General features: G+C 38.4%; 1 protein-coding gene across 3 annotated transcripts in view; it reads left to right on the forward strand.

Moving 5' to 3' along the window:
• The window catches only part of grb14 (growth factor receptor bound protein 14), a 72,996-nt gene that overhangs the window by 36,418 nt on the left and 9,694 nt on the right, over positions 1–26,884 (forward strand). For all 3 annotated transcript variants that reach the window (XM_003223675.4, XM_062965066.1, XM_008115165.3), the window contains 6 exons: positions 14,191–14,312; positions 16,118–16,192; positions 18,301–18,438; positions 19,833–19,943; positions 20,176–20,271; positions 24,923–25,000. In XM_003223675.4, the coding sequence (XP_003223723.1) occupies positions 14,191–14,312; positions 16,118–16,192; positions 18,301–18,438; positions 19,833–19,943; positions 20,176–20,271; positions 24,923–25,000 (620 nt within the window). The remainder of the gene's footprint in view (positions 1–14,190; positions 14,313–16,117; positions 16,193–18,300; positions 18,439–19,832; positions 19,944–20,175; positions 20,272–24,922; positions 25,001–26,884) is intronic.

Raw genomic sequence — 26,884 nt, forward strand, 5'->3', positions numbered from 1 at the left:
GTTGACAGTTGATGCAGTTTCCAGGAGTGTTTATCCTACTACATATTTCTGTGCAGATCTTAGATGTCTGTCTTCCAAATTACATTTTGTTCTACTGAAGGAGACTTGTCAGCATCCTCTCACGGGGTCATAAATTATCCCGGTGCAATTTGATTTTAAACTCAGCTGACTTCTGCGGTGGAATTCAGAGCTACAGCTGTTGAACTTCTAAATGCCTGGATCAAACTATGCTATGCTGGCTGCATTTTAGCTGTAAAGTTCTGAACCTGTGTCGAATGCAGAAATAAGCGTAAAAGCCAAAGAACTGTGAAAATTTGTGCTACATTATTGCCTAGGCATGAGTGAGCTTATGCTGCTTAGAGTTAGGTTGATTCCTTATGATAAATAAAATTTTAAATATGCTGTAAATCTCAGATCTAATACAACATAGAGTATCAAAAGCAAATGAAATAAAGGAAAGTGAACTGTATTGAGTTGAGGGGCTTAGATATAGAAAGAAGTACCCAAAGGAGGACTACTTGCAAGCTTGGGCCAAGTAGGATATTTTTCCCATGCCATTGTGTCATATTTCTCACCTTCCCTAGACATTTCCCCAGTTTGTATTGTACAACATGGCTAAATTAGTTGAGGTCAGAGTGGCCCGGGTGAGTAAGGTTAACACAACATGCAGGGATGCTGGCATTTTTATTCTTCTTTATTTCCAAAGTATTCTGGGATATTGTTCTGTGTGGCAATAAAGGGGGTTATGTAAAGTAAATGGAGTCCCTTGAATCAGCAAAGCAATAATCCACTATTACAATACTGAGGTAATCATAAACATATACGTATTTGTTTCAACAACTTGTAAAAGGTACAACAAAAATAGTATACAATAAAACATAAGTTTGTTATATTCAGAATCCTGATTACTGTTTCTTTCAACTTTGACCAAATCTTCTTCAGGTGGAAAGTTTATAATATTCACAAATTCAAGTACAGTAGAGTCTCACTTATCCAAGACTCGCTTATCCAAGGTTCTGGATTATCCAAGGCATTTTTGTAGTCAATGTTTTCAATATATCATGATATTTTGGTGCTAAATTCGTAAATACAGTAATTACAACATAATATTACTGTGTATTGAACTACTTTTTCGGTCAAATTTGTTGTATAACATGATGTTTTGGTGCTTAATTTATAAAATCATAACCTAATTTGATGTTTAATAGGCTTTTCCTTAATCCCAAGATATTCGCTTAGCCAAGTTTCTGCTGGCCCATTTAGCTTGGATAAATGAGACTCTATTATAATGATAAAGTGGACACCAAGTTCTCCTGAGTAATGCTCTGCTCAGTTTGATTCTATGGCAAGCATTACTCAAGAGAACTTGGTGTCCACTTTATTATAACTTGAATTTGTGAATACTATAACCTTTCCATCTGAAGAAGACTTGGTCAAAGTCAAAACCAGTTGTGGAAGTTCTCTACAAGGAAACATAGATGAAGATTTGTTTATAGAGACTTTTTTGAAATTTCCTTTATAACAAAGAAACAGTAATCAGAATTGTGAATATAACAAACTTATGTTTCGTTGTATACTATTTTTTGTTGTACCTTTTACAAGTTGTTGAAACAAGTATATGTTTATGATTACCTCCGTATTGTAATAGTGGATTATTGTTTTGCTAATAAAGGGGGTTACCCCACCAGATGTTTGGCCCAAGGGCTGCATATGGATTCAGGGGTATATTTGCTGTGTTCCTGCCAGATCTCATTCATTGGGCCCCAGTGCTGGAAAAAACACACCACCCTGTCTATTTTGGCAGGGACAATCCTGGACAATCCTTTCTTGTCTCACTTTATCAGCTGCTTTTCAAATATCTCAGTTTTATGCTCCTCCTCCCATTTTCTTTCTTCAGTTGCTATAGACTGAGTTCAGAATGCAAAAATCATTTTCACTCAGTTAACAGAAGAGGGGCAGAATGTTGTAATTTTCAATAGACTCAAGCAAAAGGAAATTGCCATAGCCTCCCCTAACTTGCATATGCTTTCTTGTTACTAACTTTTGCCATGTTGACCACACTCTGGTATTGACTGGCCACATGTACCTTAATTTTCACTCTCTATTCAGAAATCAAAATTACAGATGTCTGTTGTTTATTCGTTCAGTCACTTCAGACTTTGTGGCCTCATGGACCAGCCCATTTCAAAGCTCTCTGTCCGCCGTCACCTCCCCGAGCTCCTCCAAGGACAAGCAAGTCACTTCAAGGATACCATCCATCCATCTTGCCCTTGGTTGGCCCTTCTTCTTTTTTCTTCCTTTTTCCCCAGCATCATTACCTTCTTTGAGCTTTCCTGTCTTCTCATGATGTGGCCAAAGTACATTGTCTTTGGTCTAATACCCTTTCCTCCAGTGAGTAGTCGGGCATTATTTCCTTGCGGTCCAAGGCATTCTCAGAATTTTCCTCCAACACCACAGTTCAAAAGCGTCTATCCTCCTTTACTCAGCCTTCCTTATGGTCCAGCTCTCACATCCATAGATGACTATGGGGAAAACCATTGTTTAACTATGTGGACCTTCGTTGCCAGTGTGATGTCTCTACTTTTCACTATTTTATTGAGGTTGGTCATTGCTCTTCTCCCAAGAAGTAAACGTCTTCTGATTTCCTGACTGGTGTCTGCGTCTGCAGTAATCTTCATGCCTAGAAATACAAAGTCTGTCATGGCCTCCACGTTTTCTCCCTCTATTTGCCAGTTATCAATCAGTATGGTTGCCATAATCTTGGTTTTTTTGATGTCCAGATGTTCAGTCCCTTCCATTTCCATTTTTAACCACCCCCCCCCCCCAATGCCTTTATCATTCATCACAAATGATGTAAGCTTTACAACCCCCCCCCCCAACCACAAACACAAACACACAAAAACACACACATATTTTTGGTCTCAACTCTGAGACACCAAGGCTAATAGTCACCCCAGGGCTCATTCGTAATAATAATAATAATAATAATAATAATAATAATAATAATAATAATAATAAAGGCCACCCTACTGGAACTCTCCCCCGGACTGTGGTGGAGGCTCCTTCCTTGGAGGGTTTTAAGCAGAGGCTGGATGGCCATCTGTCGGGGGTGCTTTGAATGCGATTTCCTGCTTCTTGGCAGGGGGTTGGACTGGATGGCCCATGAGGTCTCTTCCAACTCTACTATTCTATGATTCTATGTTTCTACTGGGATCTGCGCGCATCATCCGAAAATACATCACACAGTCCTAAATGCTTGGGAAGTGTTCGACTTGTGATTTTGTGATACGAAATCCAGCATATCTATCTTGTTTGCTGTGTCATACAATGTCGTTGTGTCAATAATAATAATAATAATAAATTTTATCCCAAGTCTCAAAAGGGACTTGGGGTGGCTTACAACAAAAATACAATATACATAGTAATAATAGCAACCAAAACAACACACACTACACAAATATAGTACAGCTGCCATGGCAATATCCTATGGAATTCCAGACTGCAGTTCTGGCATAGTTGACTTGCTTGGGTATTATGAACAGGGAATAGGCCCCTGAGCAATTAAACTTATAGTGCTCTAATTATATAATGTGAAAGGACCCCAGGTTAGGGAAGCCAGGCTCACATGCTCAGAACACATCTGAATATAGAATCCATTATTGCTTGAAAATTGTTGAAGCTGTTGTGTGTCTTAAAGTTGTTTCTGATTTATTATGACCCTATGACTGGGGTTTTCTTGTGAAAATTTATTTGGAGGGGATTTGCCTTTGCTTTTCTCTCAAGCTGAGGTTGTGACTTGCCCCCAGGTTAGTTTCCGTGGCCAAGTGGGGATTCATACCCTGGTCTCTCAGAGTAGTAGCCCTACACTGAAACCACTACACTATCGTGGCTTTTGTTTCTTGGATGTAGCAGCAGAGATTATATATAGATTTATATTCATAGGCTTACATTAGTTCATCCTTTCTTCTTGTCAGAAGATGAGAGAAATATTTTTGCCTGGGTTGATAGTCTGTTCTGAAAGCAAAAACCAAATCCATCTTGGTGCCTATACTGATATTTTGGACTAATAGATTTCTTACAAGATTGTATGTTTCGGACATAAATGAAGTACTAGTAGTCTCTGACAGCAAAGGACAATGGTTCTTAAACACTATAAATAATTTCAAGTGTATTATAGTAGAAACTAACATCACTTTTGGGGGGTTGTCACAGTGTAGAAGAACAACTTGTTTCTTTCAAGTCAATCAGTATTTGGCGAAACCAAAGCTCGCTGCACCAAAGGAGGTGAAAGAAAGTTCAGCCCCGGAATAAACTTCCCGATATGGTTCTGCACAACTACTGCCACTATCTTGCATGTACAATCAATTGAAATTATTTCTACTGGGATGTAGTCCTAGGTTGCAGGAACTGTGGGCTCCTTTTTGACTACTCTGTGCCTGTTCTCTTGAGCAAAGAAAAGGGGTGGCTGAAAACCTCTTGAAAGCATTGTAGGCATTTCTATAAGGCATCTCGGAATAGCAGGTTATCTGGGAAAGGCAAGCTACCTTCCCAGGCTGGAACATGGTGGTGGTGTAGCTCCATCCCAATATGTGTGTGAAAACAGCACCAGCGCCGTCTCTTGACAGCACAGTTTGCATTACACATCTGCTAGTCTCCCTCATTTCATTGTGATCTGATTTAATATTGCATCATTTCTTCTTGGCACCTTTTGTTTATATTTGACCCGTTTTGGCAGTAATGTTACTCTCGTCCCCTCTACATCTTCCCCATTTGGTGTCCAACATGCTTTGGAACTGTTTACCAGTAGCAAGTAGGGCAGGGAAAGTTTCATGAACTGCACTATTTCTCGTCAAAATTTGAGAGCAATTTCAGCCTCTGCTGCTACACAACAAACTCAACAAGCTACTGATACAATACAGAGAAATCTAATGGTTTCCAATTGGCCAGGGGATCAGGCATTTTATCATCCTATCTGTTTAACATGTATGTTGAACATGTTATATGTAAAGTAGAATTAAAGTAGAATTAGACTAGAATGAAGATGGAAGTATGAAAACAGGAGGAAGGATAATTAACAATTCAAGGTATACAGGTAAAACAGTAGTACTATCAAAAATTACAGGCTTGGAACAATTACTGAAGAAAGTCAAAAGAAAGAAAATACAAAGGCAAGTTTACTGTAGAACACAAAGAAAAGCAAAATAATGACTACAGATGTCTTACCTAACTTTAAAGTAGTTATTGAAATAGATAAGGAGCTTTCATACCTAAATTCAGTCGTTTATTAAAATGGAGACTGCAGTCAAGAAATCAGAAGACAAGGACTTTGAAGGGCAGCTATGAGGCAACTAGATAAAATCATAAAGTGCAAAGCTATATCATTTAGTACTAAAGTTAGAATTATCAGTGCAATCCTATCTCCAATTTCTATATATGGCTGTAAAAGTTGGTGATGGAGAAGAGTTCTATAGATGCTGTAGATTGCTGAAAGGATTAAAATTGGATCCTAGAGCAAATCAAATCTGAGCTCTTCTTAAGTGCCAAGATGGTGCACCATGAGAAGGAATGAATCCTAGAAAAAACAATAATGCTTGGTAAGGTAGAAGGCAGTAGGAAAGTGGAGGACTGCATTCCAAGCGGATATATTAAGTCAAGGAAACTACAGTTCTTAATTTGTAGGACCTGAACAGGGCTGTTGATGATAGAGTGACTTGGAGGTCTCTCATTCATAGTGTTGCCATAAGTCAACTTGCGGCAGTTAACAACAATGCTGTGCAATCTACTTGACAGGCAAAAGTGATCGATTTTAGATACTAGCATCGCTGCTGCTGTAAAGACATCATAGGAAAACAACAAGATGTATTAATATAATTCTCTTAGGCCTCTTCTACACAGCTGTATAAAATTCAGATTATCTGCTTTGAACTGGATTATATGTGTCAAAGGTCAGACACCAGCCAGTTAGATAAATATAGTTTATTCAAAAATAATTCAGAAAAGCTCAGCACAAAGTCCTGAGAGCTCACAACACTTTAACTTCAGTGTGAATAAAAACAGCTCAGAGCAAAGAAACCTCAAAAACGCAAACTGGAATATAATTCGGATTATCCGGAGATATAATCCGGATTAAAACCAAAGTGCTTGAAAACAGCTCAAAATTGCAAGGCAGAGTCAAATTGGCAAAACAAACAAGGGCAAGAAATCCCAAAGGCTCAAAACCTCCCCTAAACCCCAAAAGTACAGCAAAAAGCCCAAAACTAAAGAGAAAGCCCAAACCGGGCTAAAGTTCTTCGCCAAAAGCGGCGCAGGCAAACAAAGCAGGAAAACGCTGAGGCAATAGCGACAAGCCGCTGCAGAGTCGAAAGCCAAGCCAGATGTCAAGGGAACGAAACGTCGTAGCGAAGTCAAACTGGTCCGGAGTCAGGATTGGAGAACAGCGTCGGAGTCGAAGGCGAAGCCAGCAGTCAGCAACGGAAGTCAGCCACGGAGACGGGAATGATGCCAAGCCGAGTTAAAGAGCGAAGAGATATGCCAAGTCGAGTTCCGGTCCAAGGTCCAAAGGGTGAAGTTGTCACAGCAAGGTCCACGTCACAGGATAACACAAAGAGCCAAAACGACGGAGGCGAGCAGCAGCTAATGCAAAATAGTAATAACAATGCAGTCCAAGAGAAAACCCACACAGTTCCAGCCATCTGTCGTAGAATAACCCGGATTAATTTACATCGGTTGCAAAGTCCCAAGCCAGTCTTCGGAGTCATGTACAAGAAACCCAATGGCGCCCAACAACACCTTGCCACAGGCAATGAACAATGGCCAAAAGCCCCTAATTTATTTAGGTTTCCTTGGGCGTCCAAACAACCAATGCCTTAGGATCAGGTGTCCCAAACTCCTCATCAGAATCCGAGCTCCAAACAGCCAGTGCCCTAGGATCAGGCGTCCCAAGTTCCTCATCAGAGCCAGAATCGCCCTGCCCACACCCAACCCTGTCCACACCTGTGGAATTACCCTCATTCCTCCAGGCAGACCATGTGGGGTCTGCTTCTGAAGGAGCCCAAGCATCTCCTGCGTCCTCAGCATCCATGGACCCAGTTTCCTCCCCAAGATCCTCCAGAGCCCGTGTCCAGTCCATGCCAACCTCTTCCACCACCACCGGGTCTTCAACAGTCATTCCCACCTCAGGATCCCCTTCCAGATCCCCGAATGAATCCTCATCTGAGGATTCCTCAAGTATTTCCCTGATCCTTTTCCTGTGTAAATCTTCCAATGAGCCTTCCTCGCGAGGCGTCTTTCTTCCCCTCCTGATCCCACCATTAGTACTAACAGCCTCAGAAGACTCATTCACAACAATATGGCAGTGTAGAGGGGCCCTGTGAATCCATTCTCCCTCTCACTTCAAAACTCTTAAGTAGGCCTCTAGAGAGATTCTAGAGGTCAATACAACAGCTAACACAAATGTGTTGATTTCCGTGTGGAGGTTTATTTTTTGTTATTGTCAGGATCTGATTAAGTAAATGATTTCTCTGCCAATAGGAAATGGTGAACAAATGCACTTTCTTTTTACTAGTTCAGGAATAAATAATTCATGATAATGTAGCAGTCCCAAACTCTTTTGCTAACACCCAGCAGCTGTTCCAGCGGCTCATGAATAAAGGTTTGAACCTATGAAACACTGTAAATTGAATATGATGCTTTTATTTTCAACAATAATCACATGTCAGCTTTCATAATGAATGCATGTGTTAAGTGTTTACACACAATGCTAATTATTAGAACATCACTCTCTTCCCTGGGCAAGGGCTCTGTAATACTGTGCCAGCTGCTTCTAGCACACTAATCTGTGCAGCTGTAATGTGACCAACATCAGTCTTCCAAAATTATCCTCATTGTTAATCTCGATTGTTCTGAACACTCTTTGCTAACAAAACAAAAACAAAACCATGCTTAAGAGTGTGATCCTTACCCACCTTGGCTACCCTAGGGGGCAGGGGATATGATAGAGTGGATTTGTCCTTTTGCTGGCAGAGAAATACTTTGTCAGAAAACCCTGTTTGGCAGAACATCCCCAGATGGTGGTGCTAAAGGACTGTTTCACAGACTCTTAGTTATTGGCCTGTAGGTGTATGTGTCTATATGTACAGTATGTAATTTAGAGTTGCCTATTGAATGGGGTTTTCTTAGTCAAGGTATACTTAGAAGTAGTTTTGCTAGACACAGCCCTTCAGTGTTGGACTGTAGCTCAGGACTAACTAGGTTTGGAGATTGAATCTAGGACAAGACTACTGAAATGTAATGTTTAACAGATCTTGGAGTAAGGTGAAGTTCTGTAATAGTCATCAAGTGGGCCCTTGGTGATACCTATTCTCTGCTCGCCTTCCAACCCCAACTTCCAGCCATACATGTTTCCTCCCAAGATGATTGTTGCCTCACTGGTGGAGAGGGTAAAAATTGCAGCAAGAACAATAGCATAGCTGTAGGTAAAGGTAAAGGTAAAGGTTTCCCCTGATGATAAGTCCAGTCATGTCTGACTCTGGGGGTTGGTGCTCATCTCCATTTCTAAGAAAGAGCCAGCGTTGTCCGTAGACACCTCCAAAGTCATGTGGCCGGCATGACTGCATGGAGCGCTGTTACCTTCCCGCCGGAGCAGTACCTATTGATCTACTCACATTGGCATGTTTTCGAACTGCTAGGTTGGCAGAAGCTGGAGCAACAGCGGGCGCTCACTCCGCTCCAGGGATTTGAACCTGGGACCTTTCGGTCTGCAAGTTCAGCAGCTCAGCGCTTTAACACACTTTGCCACCAGGGTTCCCTGTCCCACAAACACATTCTCATCTTTTGAGAAAATAGCTGTGTTGAGAGAGGGTGGCTGCCTCTCTTAAGAGGAGCCATGGCAGGGGTTTGGACTGGATAGCCCTCGTGGTCTCTTCCAACTCTATGATTCTGTGTGAGTTTCACCATTGACCATCCTATAGGTCTGTTTTGTCTTGACATCAATGTCAAGAATGTGAAGCATCTTCTAACCACTAAAACTCTGGAAGTACAGCTCCCATTATTCATCACCATTGATTCTGGGAAAGGCTGGGAATGGAGATATAGTTCCAAAACATGCCCTTCTCAGCTACTCTGAATGCTTATGTGGAAGTCTAAAATGTTTTGTAAAAAATGGGTCCATAGATCAGTGTGAGTACTGTACCTTAACTCTTATAGAAAAAGGAACCATCTCCTTTTCTGAGTAAAGTGGCAAAAGTTCATCCTGGGGGGACCTAAAAAGAAGCACGGACCCATCTACTCTCTGCTATAGCATTGCTTTATTTATTTATTTATTTATTTATTTATTTATTTACAACATTTATACCCCTCCCTTCTCACCTGAGGGGACTCAGGGTGGCTTACAAAAATTGGCAACATTTATGCCCAAAATGCAATCATAAAAGGCTTTTGGCCTTTCTGAAATGTCTGGGCTGGGAGGGCTGGCTTCTTGAGTTGGCATTAATGTTTTCCCCTCTTCATAGACTGACCATTCATGGGGTCATTTCAAAATCTTCAATTTGGGGCCTCAAACTTTCCCTCGACTTATGTTGGTATTATGATTAAGTACATTAATGCCAGGTATTCTCCCTCCAACTTAAGTACACTTTGTTTTAATCTGAGGCTTGAGCCACATGAACTGCTCTCCCAGGTTTGGAGATAGACAAAACCAGATCAATCTATTAGTGTGAAAAGAAATGCTTTTATTTAACTATTAGTAATTAATAGATACAGAGGGTAGATTGCATCAGAGCAATGCTTATTAAATTTTCCATGAGCATTCAATGCATGGGGACCAAGATTTCCAGGGAAGCTGTTATCAAAAAAACAAAAACAAAACGAACCAAACTAAATTCTCTGCTGTCCTTTCTTATGCCACCCTTTTTTATGTTGATGGTAGAAACATAAGATTGTGATGAACCTAATCACATTCTCACCAGTGTCCATTTTACCTCTTGTTTACCCAGACAAGAGCCCCCGGTGGCGCAGTGGATTAAACCACTGAGCTGCTGAACTTGCTTCTGAAAGCTTGGCAGTTTGAATCCGGGAGCGGGGTGAGCTTCTGTTGTTAGTGCCAGCTTCTGTCAACCTAGCAGTTTGAAAACATGCAAATGTGAGTAGATCAATAGGTACTGCTCTGGTGGGAAAGTAATGGCACTCCATACAGTCATGCCTGTCACATGACCTTGGAGGCATCTATGGACAACACTGACTTTTCAACTTAGAAATGAGCACCAACCCCCAGAGTCGGACATGACTAGACTTAATATTAGAGAAAAACCTTTACCTTTATTTCACCCAGACAGAAGAAGAATGTGACTGTCATAGTCTACCAACCCATTCTACATTTCTGTAATGTTTTGTATAGCAAATGGAAGGATTATTTGGCTATGATCCTCTCCCACTCGATGGGCATAACACATAGGTTAGGATCTATCTCTTGCAATCTTTGATGTCAAGTTGTCAACCTTTAGGGCAGAAGGCATGATGGCAGCCTAATTGTTTACTAAGATGCTCAGAAAGTCTCTAAAGCACAAAATAAAGCAGTGTCCATGGCACACAGGACTTCTGGTACGTAGGGAAAAGTTGTATGCATAGTAACTGTAGATACATCACAGAACTTTGCCTAATAAAATTTGCACAATACAGCAAACTCTCAACACAGGGATGCTTGTTAAATCTTGCTTTTAGCTCCAACGTGTTAGGTTTTGTTATGTCCACTTGGTGTCACTGTTGTTTCTCACTTAACATATATTAATCTAGCAAAAATTCAGAGAATTTCATGTTTTTGCTTCTAGCGGGGAGATATATATATATATATATATATATATATATATATATATATATATACACACACACACACACACACACACACCCCTATACTCTAACACACAATAATAATAATAACTGAAAATTACTGTATCAGACATATTACTCCAGGCTGTTATTTCCTCGAGGGTAATAGCAATGGGAATAGCAAAACAAAAGGAAAGATTGACTTGTTCAGGGAAGTAAATATTAAAATACAATTTTAGTATCCCTAATGCTTGAGACCAGAAGTGATTTAGATTTCAGATTTATTTTTATTTTTTTGGATTTTGTAAAATGTTTGCATATATGTACATAATGAAATATCTTGGAGATGTGACATAAATTTAAACACAAAATTCATTATTGTTTCATATACACTTTATACAAGTACCCTGAAAGTAATTTTATACAATTTTAAAAATAATTGTGAGAATGAAACAAAGTTGTTCACTTATCTCAACCATCCTTGTGGGCAGTTTTGGGTTTTGCAGCATGTCAGATTTGGGAAATTTCAGATTAGGAATCCTCAACCTGTAAAACACATATCTCAAATTGACTTCTCCCTCCATTACCCAATGAGAGCTGAATATGCTCAGTGGCCATGGATTTTGAGTGTGTTAACAGTTTATGTTGTCATGGAGGACACTTTCACAAAGCATATATCCACCAAGCTGAATTTCAGTGTGCAGCTATGAACTGTATTCCATTAATTTCTGCATAATTTCTTTGGTTTTGTAGTTGCCTGCAGGCAGAGAAAAATAGAAGTCTTCTAATATGCCTTTGACAGGCCACTCTACTTGGTATTGTTTGATTTGGTAGGTCTTAAACATATACAGACCCGGCTGTGTGAGGAGTAGAGATTTTGCCATTATTCTTTGCCAGACTCTTAACTTTTTTGTTAATTTCATTTGATTAACCTAAATGCTGCAATACTTTGTAAACTCAAATGTAACTTTTGCTTTTCAGTGCTTTTCAGTTCTGACAATCTGTTAAATTCCAGTTATAGCATGAAAACATGTAATTGGAGTAAACAGCAATATAATCAGGTAAAGGGTTAATACAGTTTATTGAGGACAGTCGTGCAAATGGTTTTTTAAAAAAATCCCTACATTCCCCACCTTCCAAGCCTGCAAAAGGTGGCATTTCCATAAATGTCACAGTGACATCCATGTAACCATACTTAAATGTCAGATCAGTTTGAAAGCTTTCTTTAAAGTTAGCAAAAGAAGTGTATTTGGAGACACGGCTATTTTCACTGGCGTTTTCAATCCCTTCACTACCATGAAAATTAAATCTTTTGGACCCAAGGGGGTCTCTATGGATCCATCTTGGTTTCCAGATGTGTGGATTTATTTAAGCAAGCACACAGAAATGTGTGTGGCTTCAGGGTTTTCTGAAGAGCTTCTTGCCTTATATCATATAGAATCATAGAATAGTAGAGTTGGAAGAGACCTCATGGACCATCCATCATTTGGAGGCCTTGCTTTTGAGAGGTGACTTGCTTGATTTGCTTAGTGAGCAACAACAGCAAGTCCAGTGGCAAAAATTGAACCAAACTAAATGATCTGCTGTCCCCAATTATGTCACCCATTTTGTGCAGGTGGTATTTTGTTTCAGAACTCTCTAGAGTTGGCAAAAATAAAAGCAAATAAAAACAGGAAGCGGATGATAATCTACTCTCATTCTGAACATAGGCATTTTTGTGTTAAACTCTTGTGTGTTTCTATTTCTATTTTACATTTTTGCTGGGATTAGGAACACAGCAATCCTTTGAAATAGGCTTGTGCATTTTGGGTAAATCGCTATCCGTTTCTGCTTGCAGGATACTGGAAGCCCCAATATCCATTTTCCAGCGCCTCCTGAAAACGGGTGCACTGCCAAATGCGCATTTTTGTTCAACATCCAAAAAAGTGTGTGTGTGTGTGGGGGGGGGGGGGGTTCGGCCCATTGATGGCAAAGGGGAACTTACGAGGCTCCTCTTTCCCCTGGGAGCCTTTCCTTTCTTCCCTTCAAGGGAGCCTGGGTGTTAGCAATGGGGTTAAGAAAGCACCCTACCCAGCCCATTATGGGGAGGACTTCCCACAGGCTCTCTTTCCATATCCTTAATTAAGACCTGGATTTAAAAAAGCGTAAGAGTTACCACTCTTAAGTTTCTAGATCCTTTCCCTTCTGTTTGTAGAGGAGGAAACTAGATTAACTTTTTCTTAAAGCTGTTCCACTCTAGAGGAGAGGTAGGTGTGTGCGCTTTCTTCTCTTCCCACATCAGCAGCTTGCCAAGGCATTTTAAAGAGGCCCAGAAAAGGAAGAGCAATGATCTAGAGCTCAGTTGAGCTATCTTCCCTGGACTACCTTAGAAAATCCATCTCTTGTCTAAAAGGCTGCAATCTCCTGTCTGCTTGGGGTTTTGCTTTCTTAAAGCTGTTTCTACTTTCTACTCTAGAGGAGAGGTAGGCTTCTCTTTTTGTTTGCTGGGATTACTATTATTAATAATAATCTTTAAGAAGTATTTCCTGAAGGAGAGGAAGGGAAGGAGAAAAAGAAGCTAAAAGGGTGAAAGCCCCCAAACGCGCATGCACCTTACTCTCTGTCCCTCAGATCTCCAACTCCCAATTAGTCCCACTAAATAAAAAGGATCAGGAAAATAAAGGAAAATCAAAAAGATTCAACTGTGATGCTGAATAGGGGAGGAGGAGCCGAGATCGGCTCTCGCTTGCTTTTGTTGCGAGTGGGTTTTCGTACTGGGATGACCCTTACCACTACAGGCTCCCGAAGTACCGAAGGAAATGGAAGAAACAAAATCTGCACACAGGTCTACCGTGAAAGTCAAAAACTGCAAATGCTGAACTCCAACACTCATAATCTCTCCCTACTGACTATGTATCTAGCCTTTATGGAAACTGCAGCCCAGGAATATTCGGAGACCTGCACACTCACTACTAAATACTTAATATTAGTTTAAGAGGGTAATGGGATATTATGAGATGCTGTAACTGTGAGGTTTATTTATTTATATAACAATTTTCTTTTGTGGAATTTACATCAAGATCTTTATAGCTCCAGTAGAGTTGCTACCTCAGGCAGCTTCAAATCACGCCCTGAGTATAGATTATGCTCATTTGTGCATCTCCTCTAAATAGAGATCCAAGCACTGGAATTCTGTCCATCATGAGGATCCTGAATTTTCCTCTTTTCCTTAATGGAGCTGGTCTATTTAATTGCTGTTTTTTTTAACCCTTTCAGAAACTCACTACCAGCTACTGCACTTGTGTTGAGTGACATTGTCAGTTCTTGCAATGCTGCAGAAGGTTTACTAACTCTAGAGTGGTTAAGTGTCCTTTTTCTTTTATTGTGCAGAGAGAATAATAGAAGACCATGAAATGGTGATTGAGGTTCAATCAAAATGGAGAATTGAAGAAGGCAATAGATTTTATTTTAGAAAAAATTATGCCAAATATGAATTCTTCAAAAATCCTGAGGTACGTCCTTCAAAAATTCTGAGATTGTACTTGAATGTGGTTGCATTCATAACCCATCCTAAACCTCTTTATTCTAAATGTATAAGGATAGATATTAATAGGTTACAACTCCCAATTGAAACCAAATCACACCATGCAATTTCACTTGCTTTCTCCTAAACCCAAGGTACTTATAGTCCTAGGTACATAGGGTCAGTGTTGATGAAATTTCCTTTGTTCCTAACTAGGTGAGAATATATAGTGTATATACCAGAGGTTTAATTGGCAGGAAAATTTGGATTCTATTCACTTGTCTGTGATTGGATTATTTGTCCATCAGACCCACTTTTGTTGGTGAATTTCCAGGTCTTCCTCAGTTTTAACTAGAGATGAAGTAGAACTGAGTCTCAGGCCTCCTGCATGCAAAGCATTATTCTGCCATGAATGTTTTCTGTATACTTTCCTCAAAGGTAAATTGTTCAGAGCTTTTGTCTCATATAAAGAAAACCTCAGTGGTGCAGATGGTTAAACCGCTGAGCTGCTGAACTTGCTGACCTAAAGGTTGGCGGTTCGAATCCGGGGAGCGGGCTGAGCTCCCACTGTCAGTTCTAGCTTCTGCCAACCTATCAGTTTGAAAACATGCAAATGTGAGTAGATCAATAGGTACCGCTCTAGTGGGAAGGTAACGGCGCTCCATGCAGTCATGCCGGCCACATGATCTTGAAGGTGTCTGTGGACAATGCAAGCTCTTTGGCTTAGAAATGGAGATGAGCACCAACCCCCAGAGTTGGACACAACTAGACTTATCAACAAGGTGAAAGAAGAAAGTGCAAAAGCTGGGTTGCAGTTAAACATCACGAAAACCAAGATTATGGCAACCAGACTGATTGATAACTGGCAAATAGAGGGAGAAAACACTGAGGCAGTGATAGACTTTATATTTCTAGGCTCAAAGATCACTGCAGATGCAGACTGCAGCCAGGAAATCAGAAGACGTTTACTACTTGGGAGGAGAGCAATGGCCAACTTCGATAAAATAGTGAAGACTAAAGACATCACACTGGCAACGAAGGTCCACATAGTTAAAGCAAGTGTATCTCCGTAATCTATGGATTTGAGAGCTGGACCATAAGGAAGGCTGAACGAAGGCAGATAGACACTTTTGAACTATGGTGTTGGAGGAAAATTCTGAGAGTACTTTGTACCGCTAGAAGACCCAATCCATCCTCCAGGAAATAATGCTTGACTGCTCACTGGACGGAAGGATATTAGAGGCACATATGAAGTACTTTGGCCACATCATGAGAAGAGAGGAACGCTTGGAGAAGATAACGATGCTGGGGAAAATGGAAGGAAAATGGAAGAGGGGCCGACCAAGGATAAGATGGATGGATGGCATCCTTCAAGTGACTGGCTTGATCTTGAGGGAGCTGTGGGTGGCGACAGCTGACAGGGAGCTCTGACGTGGACTGGTCCATGAGGTCACGTAGAGTCAGAAGTGACTGAACAAATAAACAAGAAATACTTAATGTCAGGGGAAAACCTCTACCTTTACTATAAGGAAAGTGCCATTAAGCCTTAGTTTCTAGCAGAATGACTGTTTATATGCTTTGTATTAAAAAAAGAAAGAAGAAGAAGCAAAGCTTGGAAGAGTTACTTTTTGGTGCCACAGAATTCTGTAAAATGTAATTCTCAAATGTAAGTTCTGGGGAAGACCCCTTCCCTGTAAATAAATATACTTGTTTTTCGAGAAATGTAATTCGAATTCACATAAATTCTGTGCAGTTTCTATTTGAACCTTCAGTTATTTTGTTTTTATTTGACAGAATTTTTTCCCTGAACATCTGGTGTCTTTCTCAAATGAAATCAATGGAGCAATGAGCCAAACACAGATATTACAGGTGAGATATTGGCATTTGGAATGAGTTCATCTGAAAACTCTGAACTTCACCATTGAAAACAAGATGATAGGCTTAATATGCTCTAGTGATGATCTATTAGTATTCAAAGGAATGATATACTTTTCATTTCTTCATGCCAGTGCTTTTAAAAGGGAAACTTTAAAAAAAATGGAGCATCCCTTCCTCCCCATTTTTAATGTAAGTTCAGGCTATCTGCAGAACAGAGTTGTGGTTTAATAAGAGCTTGCATTTTATTTCTCCATTCAAATTCATTGGATGAAAAGACCACTCTTTCCTTTTTTAAAAGTGCATGGTTGCAAGATAGTATTGACCATTTTTAACACTATGTTCATTGTTTGTATAGTATGTTGTAAATCATTTTGGGTCCCCCAGGGGAGGAAGGCAGTATATACAGTAAATGATGTAAATAAAATAAATAATAAATATTGAAATTTACTAGTGGACGATTATAGGAAGCATTTAGTTTAAATAATAAATACATAAACAAACAAATAAACAAATCTCAAAATAGAGCCTAAGGCTACCTGTGTGATATGTCCTGCTCAGTGTATGTCATATTAAGAATGATCTTTTAAAATATTATAAATGCTGAGCCTATAAAATACTTTATCAGATTTGTGAAAAATGTATAAGTTTTTAGAACATTTCTTAAGCAGAGAACATTTCAAGCAGAGGAAGGCTTGCACAGTTGGCTGTCTGCATCCATGGGCTCTGAATTCATGAATCCATGCTTTGAAAACTTTCAAAATAACTACAGTAGAGTCTCACTTATCCAACATAAACGGGCCGGCATAATGTTGGATAAGCAAATATGTTGGATAATAAGGATAAAGGAAAAACCTATTAAACATCAAATTAGGTTATGATTTTACAAATTAAGCACCAAAACATCATGTTATACAACAAATTTGATGGGAAAAGTAGTTCACGCAGTAATGCTATGTAGTAATTACTGTATTTATGAGTTTAGCATCAAAATACCACAATGTATTGAAAAAATTGACTACTAAAAGGCAGACTGCGTTGGATAATCCAGAACATTGGATAAGCAAATGTTGGATTAGTGAGACTCTACTGTATTCTCAAAAGCAAAGCTTGATTTTGTCATTTTATATAAGGGACAGCATTTTACTACACCATTGTATATTATGAGACTTGATCATTTACAGATTTTGATATCCATGTTGTGTTCTGGAATCAAACCCAAGTGGATACCAATGGGCCATGTTATTACCAGAACAAACAAAAAATCCAATTAGATGTTTTTTGTAGATGGTGTCAAATTATAAATGGTTACAAATAATTATTGAAAGCAATGCTTTTGAAGTGGTTGGACTCCAATGAAGCCAGTGTTCAGGTTTGATGGGAAGCTTGCCCAACTTATTAACAACTTATTAGCATGTGAATAGTTTTACTAATCACACTAATCTTAAATGAATTCTATGAGTCACTTTCAGCACTTAGAAATACACCATTCACAATTCTAAATGTATGTGAGAAGTTTGAATGTGTTGAAGAAATTGAATGTTTCTCTAGGCTATTATCTAAGTGATTATACAATCTCAATTTGCTTCTTGCTTCACTTTGGCTTTCGACTCATTTGGAATCCCCTGCCTTTGGGTCCAGCTGTGCATCATTCAAAACATCCACAGGAAAGGGTAAAAGAGAGGGTTTTTAAAAAATCAAGTTGCAGAAGCAGTTTGTGATGTAATATGAACTGACTAAATACATAGCTCGAAAAAGCTACCTTTTTGGTTGGAATACAACTCTCCAAATCCTCCAGCTAGCATAGCCCATGCAGCTAAGGTCCTGGGATTTCATGGGATTGTGATCCAAAAAAGTAATTCTTCTAAACTCTGATAAGGTTTGTTATACTTCAGGAATAGGGGAATTGTCCATAAGATATTTACAATAGAAAATTCCAATGCTGTCCTTATTCAGATTAATAGTTGAACACACCAGTTTCTCAGGGATTGTACATCGAGCCTGCAAACCAAGCCTGAAGCTTTTTCAGTGCAACCAATGTGTTTCTGAATAAGGAGACATCCCACTAGAATTTAATGAGTTTTTTCCTCCTTTCCTTCCAGATGTTTTTAAGTTCCAGTACGTATCCTGAAATTCACAGTTATTTACATGCTAAAGAGCAAGGGAAAAAAACCTGGAAAAAGATGTATTTCTTGTTGCGAAGATCTGGTCTCTATTTTTCCACTAAGGGGACATCAAAGGTAAGATTGTCTAATGCAAAACAAACATGTGCAGTTGGTGTCATTTTGTCGTCTTTTAAGTTTGTCAAAGTTTTAAAATCAAAGCATTTCTCTCCCCCGCCTCCCCCCAGTATCAATAGCCACGGCTGAAGCAGGGTAGATAAATCACTTGTGTGGACAACCCTCATGGTGTAGGAAAGTAATGGGGTAGATTTTCTTATTATACAGTCAGCCCTCCATATCCATGAATTTTCAACCATTTATGGTATAAAAATACAGTAGAATCTCGCTTATCCAACATAAACGGGCCAGCAGAACATTGGATAAGTGAAAATGTTGGATAATAAGGAGGAATTAAGGAAAAGCCTAGTAAATGTCAAATTACATTATGATTTTACAAATTAAGCACCAAAGCATCATGTTTTACAACAAATTGACAGAAAAAAGCAGTTCAATACATGGTAATGTTATGTAGGAAATACTATATTTGCGAATTTAGCACCAAAATATCGCAATGAATTGAAAACATTGACTACAAAAACATTGTCTGCTAAAAGGCAGGCTACGTTGGATAATACAGAATGTTGGATAAGCGAAGGTTGGATAAGCGAGACTCTACTGTACTTAAAAACAAAAATTCCAAAAAGCAAACCTTGATGTTGCCATAAAAGCATTTTACTATGCCAATTTATATAATGAAACCCCAGCAGATACTATGGGCCCATTGTAAGTTGAATAAAGGAAAACTATTCTTTAAATTGTAAAGTTGACTAATACATGAAAAATGGAACACACCATTTTAAATAGATTAATGTTGCTGCTCTTGAAACATTGAGGTCTTCTTTTAAATCATATTACTGATTAAAGCCACTGTTCTGTGGTCTCTGGGTGTGTGTCCCAGGAGGAATCAGTCTCATTCTAACCCCTTGTCCTGAGTAGAGTTAAACCAGTTGAATAATTTGTTGGGAACTTACAAATGAAAGTCACTTGACTCAACAGAGCTCTTTTTTGCAGCATGGCGTATTTCTTATCCTGTGCATTGCCCCAGGTTGGGGAAGCATTAAACAATGACTCCCAAAATATTTTCTTGTTGGCCATGTAGGCTCAACCTTATGGTGGCTAAATCCAAAACATATAGAAGGCCAGAGCTTTCCTCATTGTTGTTATAGGTGTTGCATTAAATCTGATGGAAGCTTTTCCATTTTAGAATGTATCGATTGCTGTTAAGTTGCTCTATGCTTCTTAAAGGCAACCTATTTTGGTAATTAAAGTATTCTTTTTCTTGGCATCATATATTTTATCCTGCCAATTGCTGTTTGCCTCTATGAGGTAATGAAGTTGTTTTGTTGTTGTTGTTGTTTTGAAAAAGAACCACCATGAAGTCGCTAATAGTGCAATGTTGCTTTTTATTTTAGGAGCCGAGGCACCTACAGCTTTTCAGTGAATTCAGCAGTAGTGACCTATATATGTCGTTCAAGTGCAAAAAGATAACTGGAGTGCTAACCAGTTTTGGGTTCTGCTTTAAGGTAAATGCTTAGCATTTTGTTATAGGATAACACATTGGGAGGGAGGAGGGCAAGGGGAGAATAAGCTTTATTTGTTTACTGGCATTTTTTCTAAATCAGAAAACAACAGTGTTGTTGATGATAATGATATGATGTTATGTTTCATGAAATAGGAGAATTAGTGGCCTTTATTTCAACAGGTATTGCCTTCAAGATATGAATTAATGCTAAACAATATGCTGTGGCCTTCTAGCCTCACAAAGCAGGAGGAGCCCGAGACCTGAAACAGCTTTATGCGGAAAGCGAACAAAGTAGGACCTGCTGGATGACAGCAATTCGCTTACTTAAGGTAAAGAGTTTTTCCTCTGTTAAGTATATTCATGGGTTCTTTCTGTGATTTTTGTGTAGAAATGATCTCATTCTCTTGACCATAATAATGGTGGTGTTATCACAGGATATAAATATCACATTTTAAAATATAAGTGAAAAATGTGATGAAAATGAGATGTGGAATATTTCCTTATACCGTACTTTTCCAAACAAAGCTAACATGATTGGGAACAAACTTTAGAGCAAATCTGCAGTGAAGCAAGTGAAGATGATATTACATTAAAGAGAACCTTAAGATGGACATAGTTGAAAAGGTAGTCTGGGATGCAGGTAAGCGGTTATAAGAGGGTTATTGATTCAACAAAATGCTATTTGGTGTAAAAGAAAAACTAAAATACAGCTAGAGATGCTTACCAGAATCAGAGATAAAGTACAAAGATTAGAAAATAGCAAGGCAGATAAGAAAAATATATAACATGAACTGGCCAAATTACAACAGCAATATTAATAAATTTTGACAGATGAGATAGAAAGGAAAATTATGTACAATAGACACATGATTTTGAAAATGCAAATAAACCAGGTAAGCTATTGGCGTGGCAATTGAGAGAACATAGTATCCTGCTTGTTGATTTTAATGATCGTTTTTATTGATGTTGATGTTTTTTACTGGGATAATTGTTTTATTGCTTTGTTACTGTTTTGTTTGTTTTATCGGGCTTGGCCCCATGTAAGCCGCCACGAGTCCCTTCGGGGAGATGGGGCGGGGTATAAAAATACAGTTGTTGTTATTATTATTATTATTATTATTATTATTATTATTATTATTATTATTATATAGGAAGAAGTAATAAATTGTTATGATAAGGAGCAATGGAGAAATAATAACTGATGTTTGACAAATACAAAAATGTTTGAAGACTATTACAAAAAGCTATCAAAATACACCCAGATAGACCCAAGAAAAATAAACTAACATTTAGATGAAATGAATCTCAAATTTCAGAAGAAATGAAAGCAGACTTAGACAAATTATGTGGGAAGAACTGAGTAAAGCTATAGACAAGCTAAATTAAATAAAGCTCCAGGCCCAGATGGATTCTCTACCTGGTTCTAGCTGTAAAAAGATGAATTAGGCCCATTACTGCTTTCAACAATGAACCAAGTGTGCCAAAAAGATGAGATGTCAGTTTTCTGGGAAGAGGCCATGATAGTTTTCATACCTAAACAGGAGAGAGATATGAAACAGGTAAAGAACTTCAGACCAATCTCATTAGTTAATTGTGGTTATAAGCTATTTGATGAAATATTAGCAAACAGGCTGAAACAATTTTTTTGGGTGAAAACTCTATATGGGGACCAAGCAAGCTTCCTTCCAGGCAGACATTTAAGTCAAAAGTGTTTGATATAATAGAGTACGCTGAACAAAACCCGAACGGAGAGATTGCATTATTGTTTCCAGTTGTGGAGAAAGCATTTGATAATGTTTGTTGGGACTGTATGACTAAAGTATTGGCCCATTATGAGGTGGGTCAACACTCCAGGAAAGTTGATGGAGCCATCTGTTCAAGACAAAAGGCCAAACTAAAAATAAATGGTCAATTGTCAAATTTTATAGAGATTCAAAAAGGGACAAGACAAGGATGTCCTTTGTCGCCCTTACTGTTTATATGCATATTAGAAATACTGAATATTAGAATAAGGGAAGATAGTGACATCAAAGGAGTTAAAATAAAAGGTCATAAATTTAAAGGGAAAACTTATGCAGATGATCTGGTATGCTCTTTAAGGGACCCAATAACAAATACATCCTAATGGAAATTATTAATGGATATGGTAATGTGTCCGGTTTTAAAATCAACAAGGAGAAATCTGTGTTCTTAACTAAAAATATGTCCAAAAGCAGTGTTGATAACTTGGAGAATTTATTTATTTATTTATTTCCAATATTTTTATCTCGCCCTTCTCACCCGAAAGGACTCAGGGCGGCGTACAATTGGCAACAATTTGATGCTGACATATAATTAAAATCAAACAGCATATAAAATCCATTACAAACAATTAATACAGTATAAAATATAAAACTTACGGTTAAAATCCGTTCATCCAATATCTACCTTTCAAATTAGCTGTTTGAAAGGTAGTAACAAAGGTTTTGTTACAATCTCTCTGTTCGGGTCTTGTTCAGCGTACTGTATTATATCTAACACTTTTGACTTAAATATCTGCCTGGGAGGAAGCCTGCTTGGTCCCCATATAGAGTTTTCACCAAAACAAAAGGAGCCCCGGTGGCAAAGTGTGTTAAAGCACTGAGCCGCTGAACTTGCAGACCGAAAGGTCCCAGGTTCAAATCCCGGGAGCAGAGTGAGTGCCCGCTGTTAGCTCCAGCTTCTGCCAACCTAGCAGTTCAAAAACATGCCAATGTGAGTAGATCAATAGGTACCGCTCCGGCGGGAAGGTAACGGCGCTCCATGCAGTCATGCCGGCCACATGACCTTGGAGGTGTCTATGGACAACACCGGCTCTTCGGCTTAGAAATTGAGATGAGCACCAACCCCCAGAGTCAGACATGACTGGACTTAAAATCAGGGGAAACCTTTACCTTAACAAAACTAAAATATCTCGGATTATGTTTAACCAACAAAAATGTAATTTATACCAGAATATTTCCTCATTCAGTAAATGGAACTACTTTTCCAAGCAAAGCTAACATGATTGGGAACAGACGTTAGAGTAAATTTCTTGAAACAAGTGAAGGTGATATTTTGAGATGTTCACTTCAATCCTAGATTGACCATTATCAGATCATATAATGGGGGGGGGGGGAGGTTTGAGTTTGCTCCAAAGATGGGAGTTGACTCAAGATATTTTGCTGCCTGTCCTGAAGGAGATGACTTCCCTCTGTCTAGATTATGTCCAGAAGCTAACGTGACCAACCATAAAATCTTACTTTAGCATTAGTGATGGAATAGCAATCCATTCTTTCTCCTAGTTGAGGCAGAATGGTTGAAGGATTAATGAGATCCACTGTTGGTTTTTAGCATTTCTTACCCATGGTGGTGACTAGGGCCATCCCTGTATCCTAAGTTCAACCTTATGCCCAAATTCATTAGGCCTCCTGCAGAAATTCTACTGCTAACCATGCATACACTCATTCCACCAGGTCTGGATTGACGTTTCTTTTCTTTTTAAACTAATGCCTTTTTATTCATGAGTGCCTCAGTGAACTGGTAGTTCAAACTTATGTGAATTAGACCTAAACGAGAGGTTTGACTGGGAATTTTGCAGAGTTACTTTTGTATGTACTAGAGTAAAATATACATAGGCGAGACCTGAATAGGGCTGTTGATGAGAGGGTGACTTGGAGGTCTCTCATTCGGGGGTCACCAAAAGTCAAAGTCAACTTGACGGCAGTTAACAACAACAATCTAAACTAGATTCAGGGTCAGTGTCAGAGCAACGACTCTCAAAGTGTGAATGGGAAGCATTTAAAATAGGCAGTAAAAGCATGAGTTATACTCGGATACCTTCAAGTGTATTTCTTGATAGGACCAAGAAAGAAAGTGTCAGCTTAATGCTACCTTGTTACTGTCTAAAAAGTTGCCCTTTTGTTGTTCCTGTTGATGCTTGAATCAATGAAAAAAGTTCTAATGGGTGTTTTTTTAAAATGACAAGTTTTATATTTCTTTGGAAACATTCCTTCAGTTACACTGTAGTTATTCCATCCCCATGTAGCCATACTTCTTTGCTATAATCTGCTTGTCAAAGGATAAGAGCAATGTTTGCGAGCATTTGGTTGTAGAGAGTTGGTGTTCATTTAGATTCTCATTTGGTTTGAAAGAGACTCACTATTGCATTATTTTGAAAATCTGTGTCCCTAATTTCTACAGTCTAAGAAATAACATCAATTCAGTAATACCATGGAAGAAAAATAGCTGGCTCCCATAGAGCCTGCGAAATGATGAAAAGCACAGATGTAACATCAGATTATGATGATGGTGGTGACTATGATGATGAATGAGGAAAATGACATAATTCTAATATATTCTATGCCAGTTTTCCTCCAATCTGGTTACCTCCATCACCTATAGCCAATATTGCTTTTGACCTAAAATGTTACATTCTTACTGTCTATATAGTACATATTGTACTATATTATAACATATTATACATATTATATATATTATAACATATTGTATATACATATAATTTTCATAATATTATATTGTAATATGATATAATACTAATAATACAGTATAATAATATTAATTATATAGCATATTTTACATGTAATATTACTAATAATATTACAATATATTGATACAGTACAATATAGTAATTTATTACCAGTATTGTACTATGCTAATAATATAATATTGTATGTAAACTTAATTTGTATGCCGCTCTGAGTTCCCTTCGGGGTGAGAAGGGCGGCATATAAATGTAGCAAATAAATAAATAATAATAATAATACACAATACAAATTGCCTTTCTGTTGTTTTTGTTGGTACTTGAGTCTGCCTAGACTCAACAAATGCCATCTTCTTATTCTTTCATGGCGATATATTGAGTTGTGTCCATTTATTCTTTGTGGTTGGCAAAACTCACAACTTAGTGCTCTTCGGTTTTCCACATAAGGCTGTAATGGATACTTATTTCTTTGTTCCTAGTATGGAATGCAGCTATACCAGAATTATATGTATCCCTACCAAGGCAGAAGTGGGTGCAGTTCCCTTAACACACCTGTGGTAGGTACTGTTGAAATTTTTATAAAATAACACTGGGAAACAAAACATTGACTGCTGTGTAGTGTTGCCTCTTAGGCACCCGGTTTTGAATGTCACACAGGGGTGGCATATTATTGTTTAGTTTGCCTTTGTGGTAGCGTATGAGCCCCATATACATTGAGACTTTTCACGAATATGCAAAACTGTGGATAATAGAAAAGGCTATTGAAATGAAGGACTTTTGGCCCAAGAATACCATTGTAGTCACACTGGAGTACCTAGAAAATGCCTAGAGAGGACATGAATAAATGAAATCAGAGATACTGGCCCTATGGAAATGGGGTCATACTGTATAATTTTAGAAACAGGACTTTGTGTCTTGAGTACCAACACTACTGGACAGGCTTCCTCAGGTGGTAAAATACCTGGACAAGCTCTGCCCTAGCTTTTAATATGAAGATCAGGTTGATATACAGAATGGTTTTTTTAATTCAATAGACAGCTAAACATGTTTTAAATAGTGCTGCATCATCATCATAATTTATTTCTGAGACACTCTGTATTTTACAGCAACTAAACCATACTGTCTCTTATTTTAATTTATAGTAATAAAGTGTTTGCTAAAGTAACCACTATTTCATGTGGGTGAACCTCAACTTAACCATAGCAATACCTGTGTCCATTTTTAGAAGCCATTCAGCCTGATCAGAAAAGTAATTCTCAGTTAGTTGTGTATCCAGAGAAAAGGTTACATACTGAAGCAGGGAGCCCCTGGCCTGGCAGGTAGTGGACTACAATAGTCATAATGTCTTATTGCTGGCCATGCTGGATGGGATTGATGGGTGCTGAAATCAGCATAATCTCAAAAGTCACTGGTCACCCCTTCTTTAAATGACAATATGAATGTCCATAATGGTATTTTATAATCAATCGTGTGGTTAAAATGAATGACGAGAATCCATTGCATTACAGTTTCTACTAATGCACCAAGAGAAGAAATCAGACCAATATATGTTATTAATTAGACCATATTTGCGGTTGTCCCCAAATTTTTCAGATAAGCCTTCATCCTCAAACAGGTTCTTGTTTTTATATCTTCTCTTCAGCAAGCCTTTGCTTATCACAGTTGTCAGTGCCATCAGAAACCTATTTATCACTTTTTACATTAATTACTGAAAAGTCTTCCCTCTAAATATCCTCACAGAATTGTTATGGTATCTAACAGCTCAGAGGAGATTATAAGCCCTCGTATAAAAGGAGTATCTTTTTCTGATCTTGATAACTGAAATATCCTTTAGGGGACACATCATCTGTGTACAATACACTTTTCTCTTATCCTTAATTTCCTTTCCTGCCAGCTAATCAATAGATCCAAAGATGATTATTATTGGTCGGAAAGTGTCTTGGAGGGTGCCAAATACTATTAAAGAAAGAAATCAAAAGATGTGCTATGAAACCTTTGGGTTATATTTGCCATTTCTAATTGGATGTCTTCCACATGTGTTGGGCTACAGCTCCCAATGCTCACAATAGTCCAACACATCTGGAAACCACCAAATGAAGCAATGAAGGTTATTTATTTGTTATTTTGACTTATATCCTATGTGTGAGACTCAATGTAGTATGCAACAAAGTTTGATTAAAAAGCACACAGATACAGATAAAAACACAGAAATCAAACTATTGCACAATTTAAAATTATATTACTAAATTGCAGACGAATTAAACAACAACAACAATTTATTGATTAGCCAGTTGGCCTTATCAAGCACAGACAATACAAACATAAAATACAACATACATCTGGTTCACTTAAAATAAAATACAAATAGACGAATTAAAGCTATTTTGAAACACATCAGTGAAAATGTATAGCACTCATCTATTCAAAGGCCCTTTCTTGGC

This window comes from Anolis carolinensis, chromosome 1 (assembly GCF_035594765.1).
Source record: "Anolis carolinensis isolate JA03-04 chromosome 1, rAnoCar3.1.pri, whole genome shotgun sequence".
NCBI lineage: Eukaryota > Metazoa > Chordata > Lepidosauria > Squamata > Dactyloidae > Anolis > Anolis carolinensis.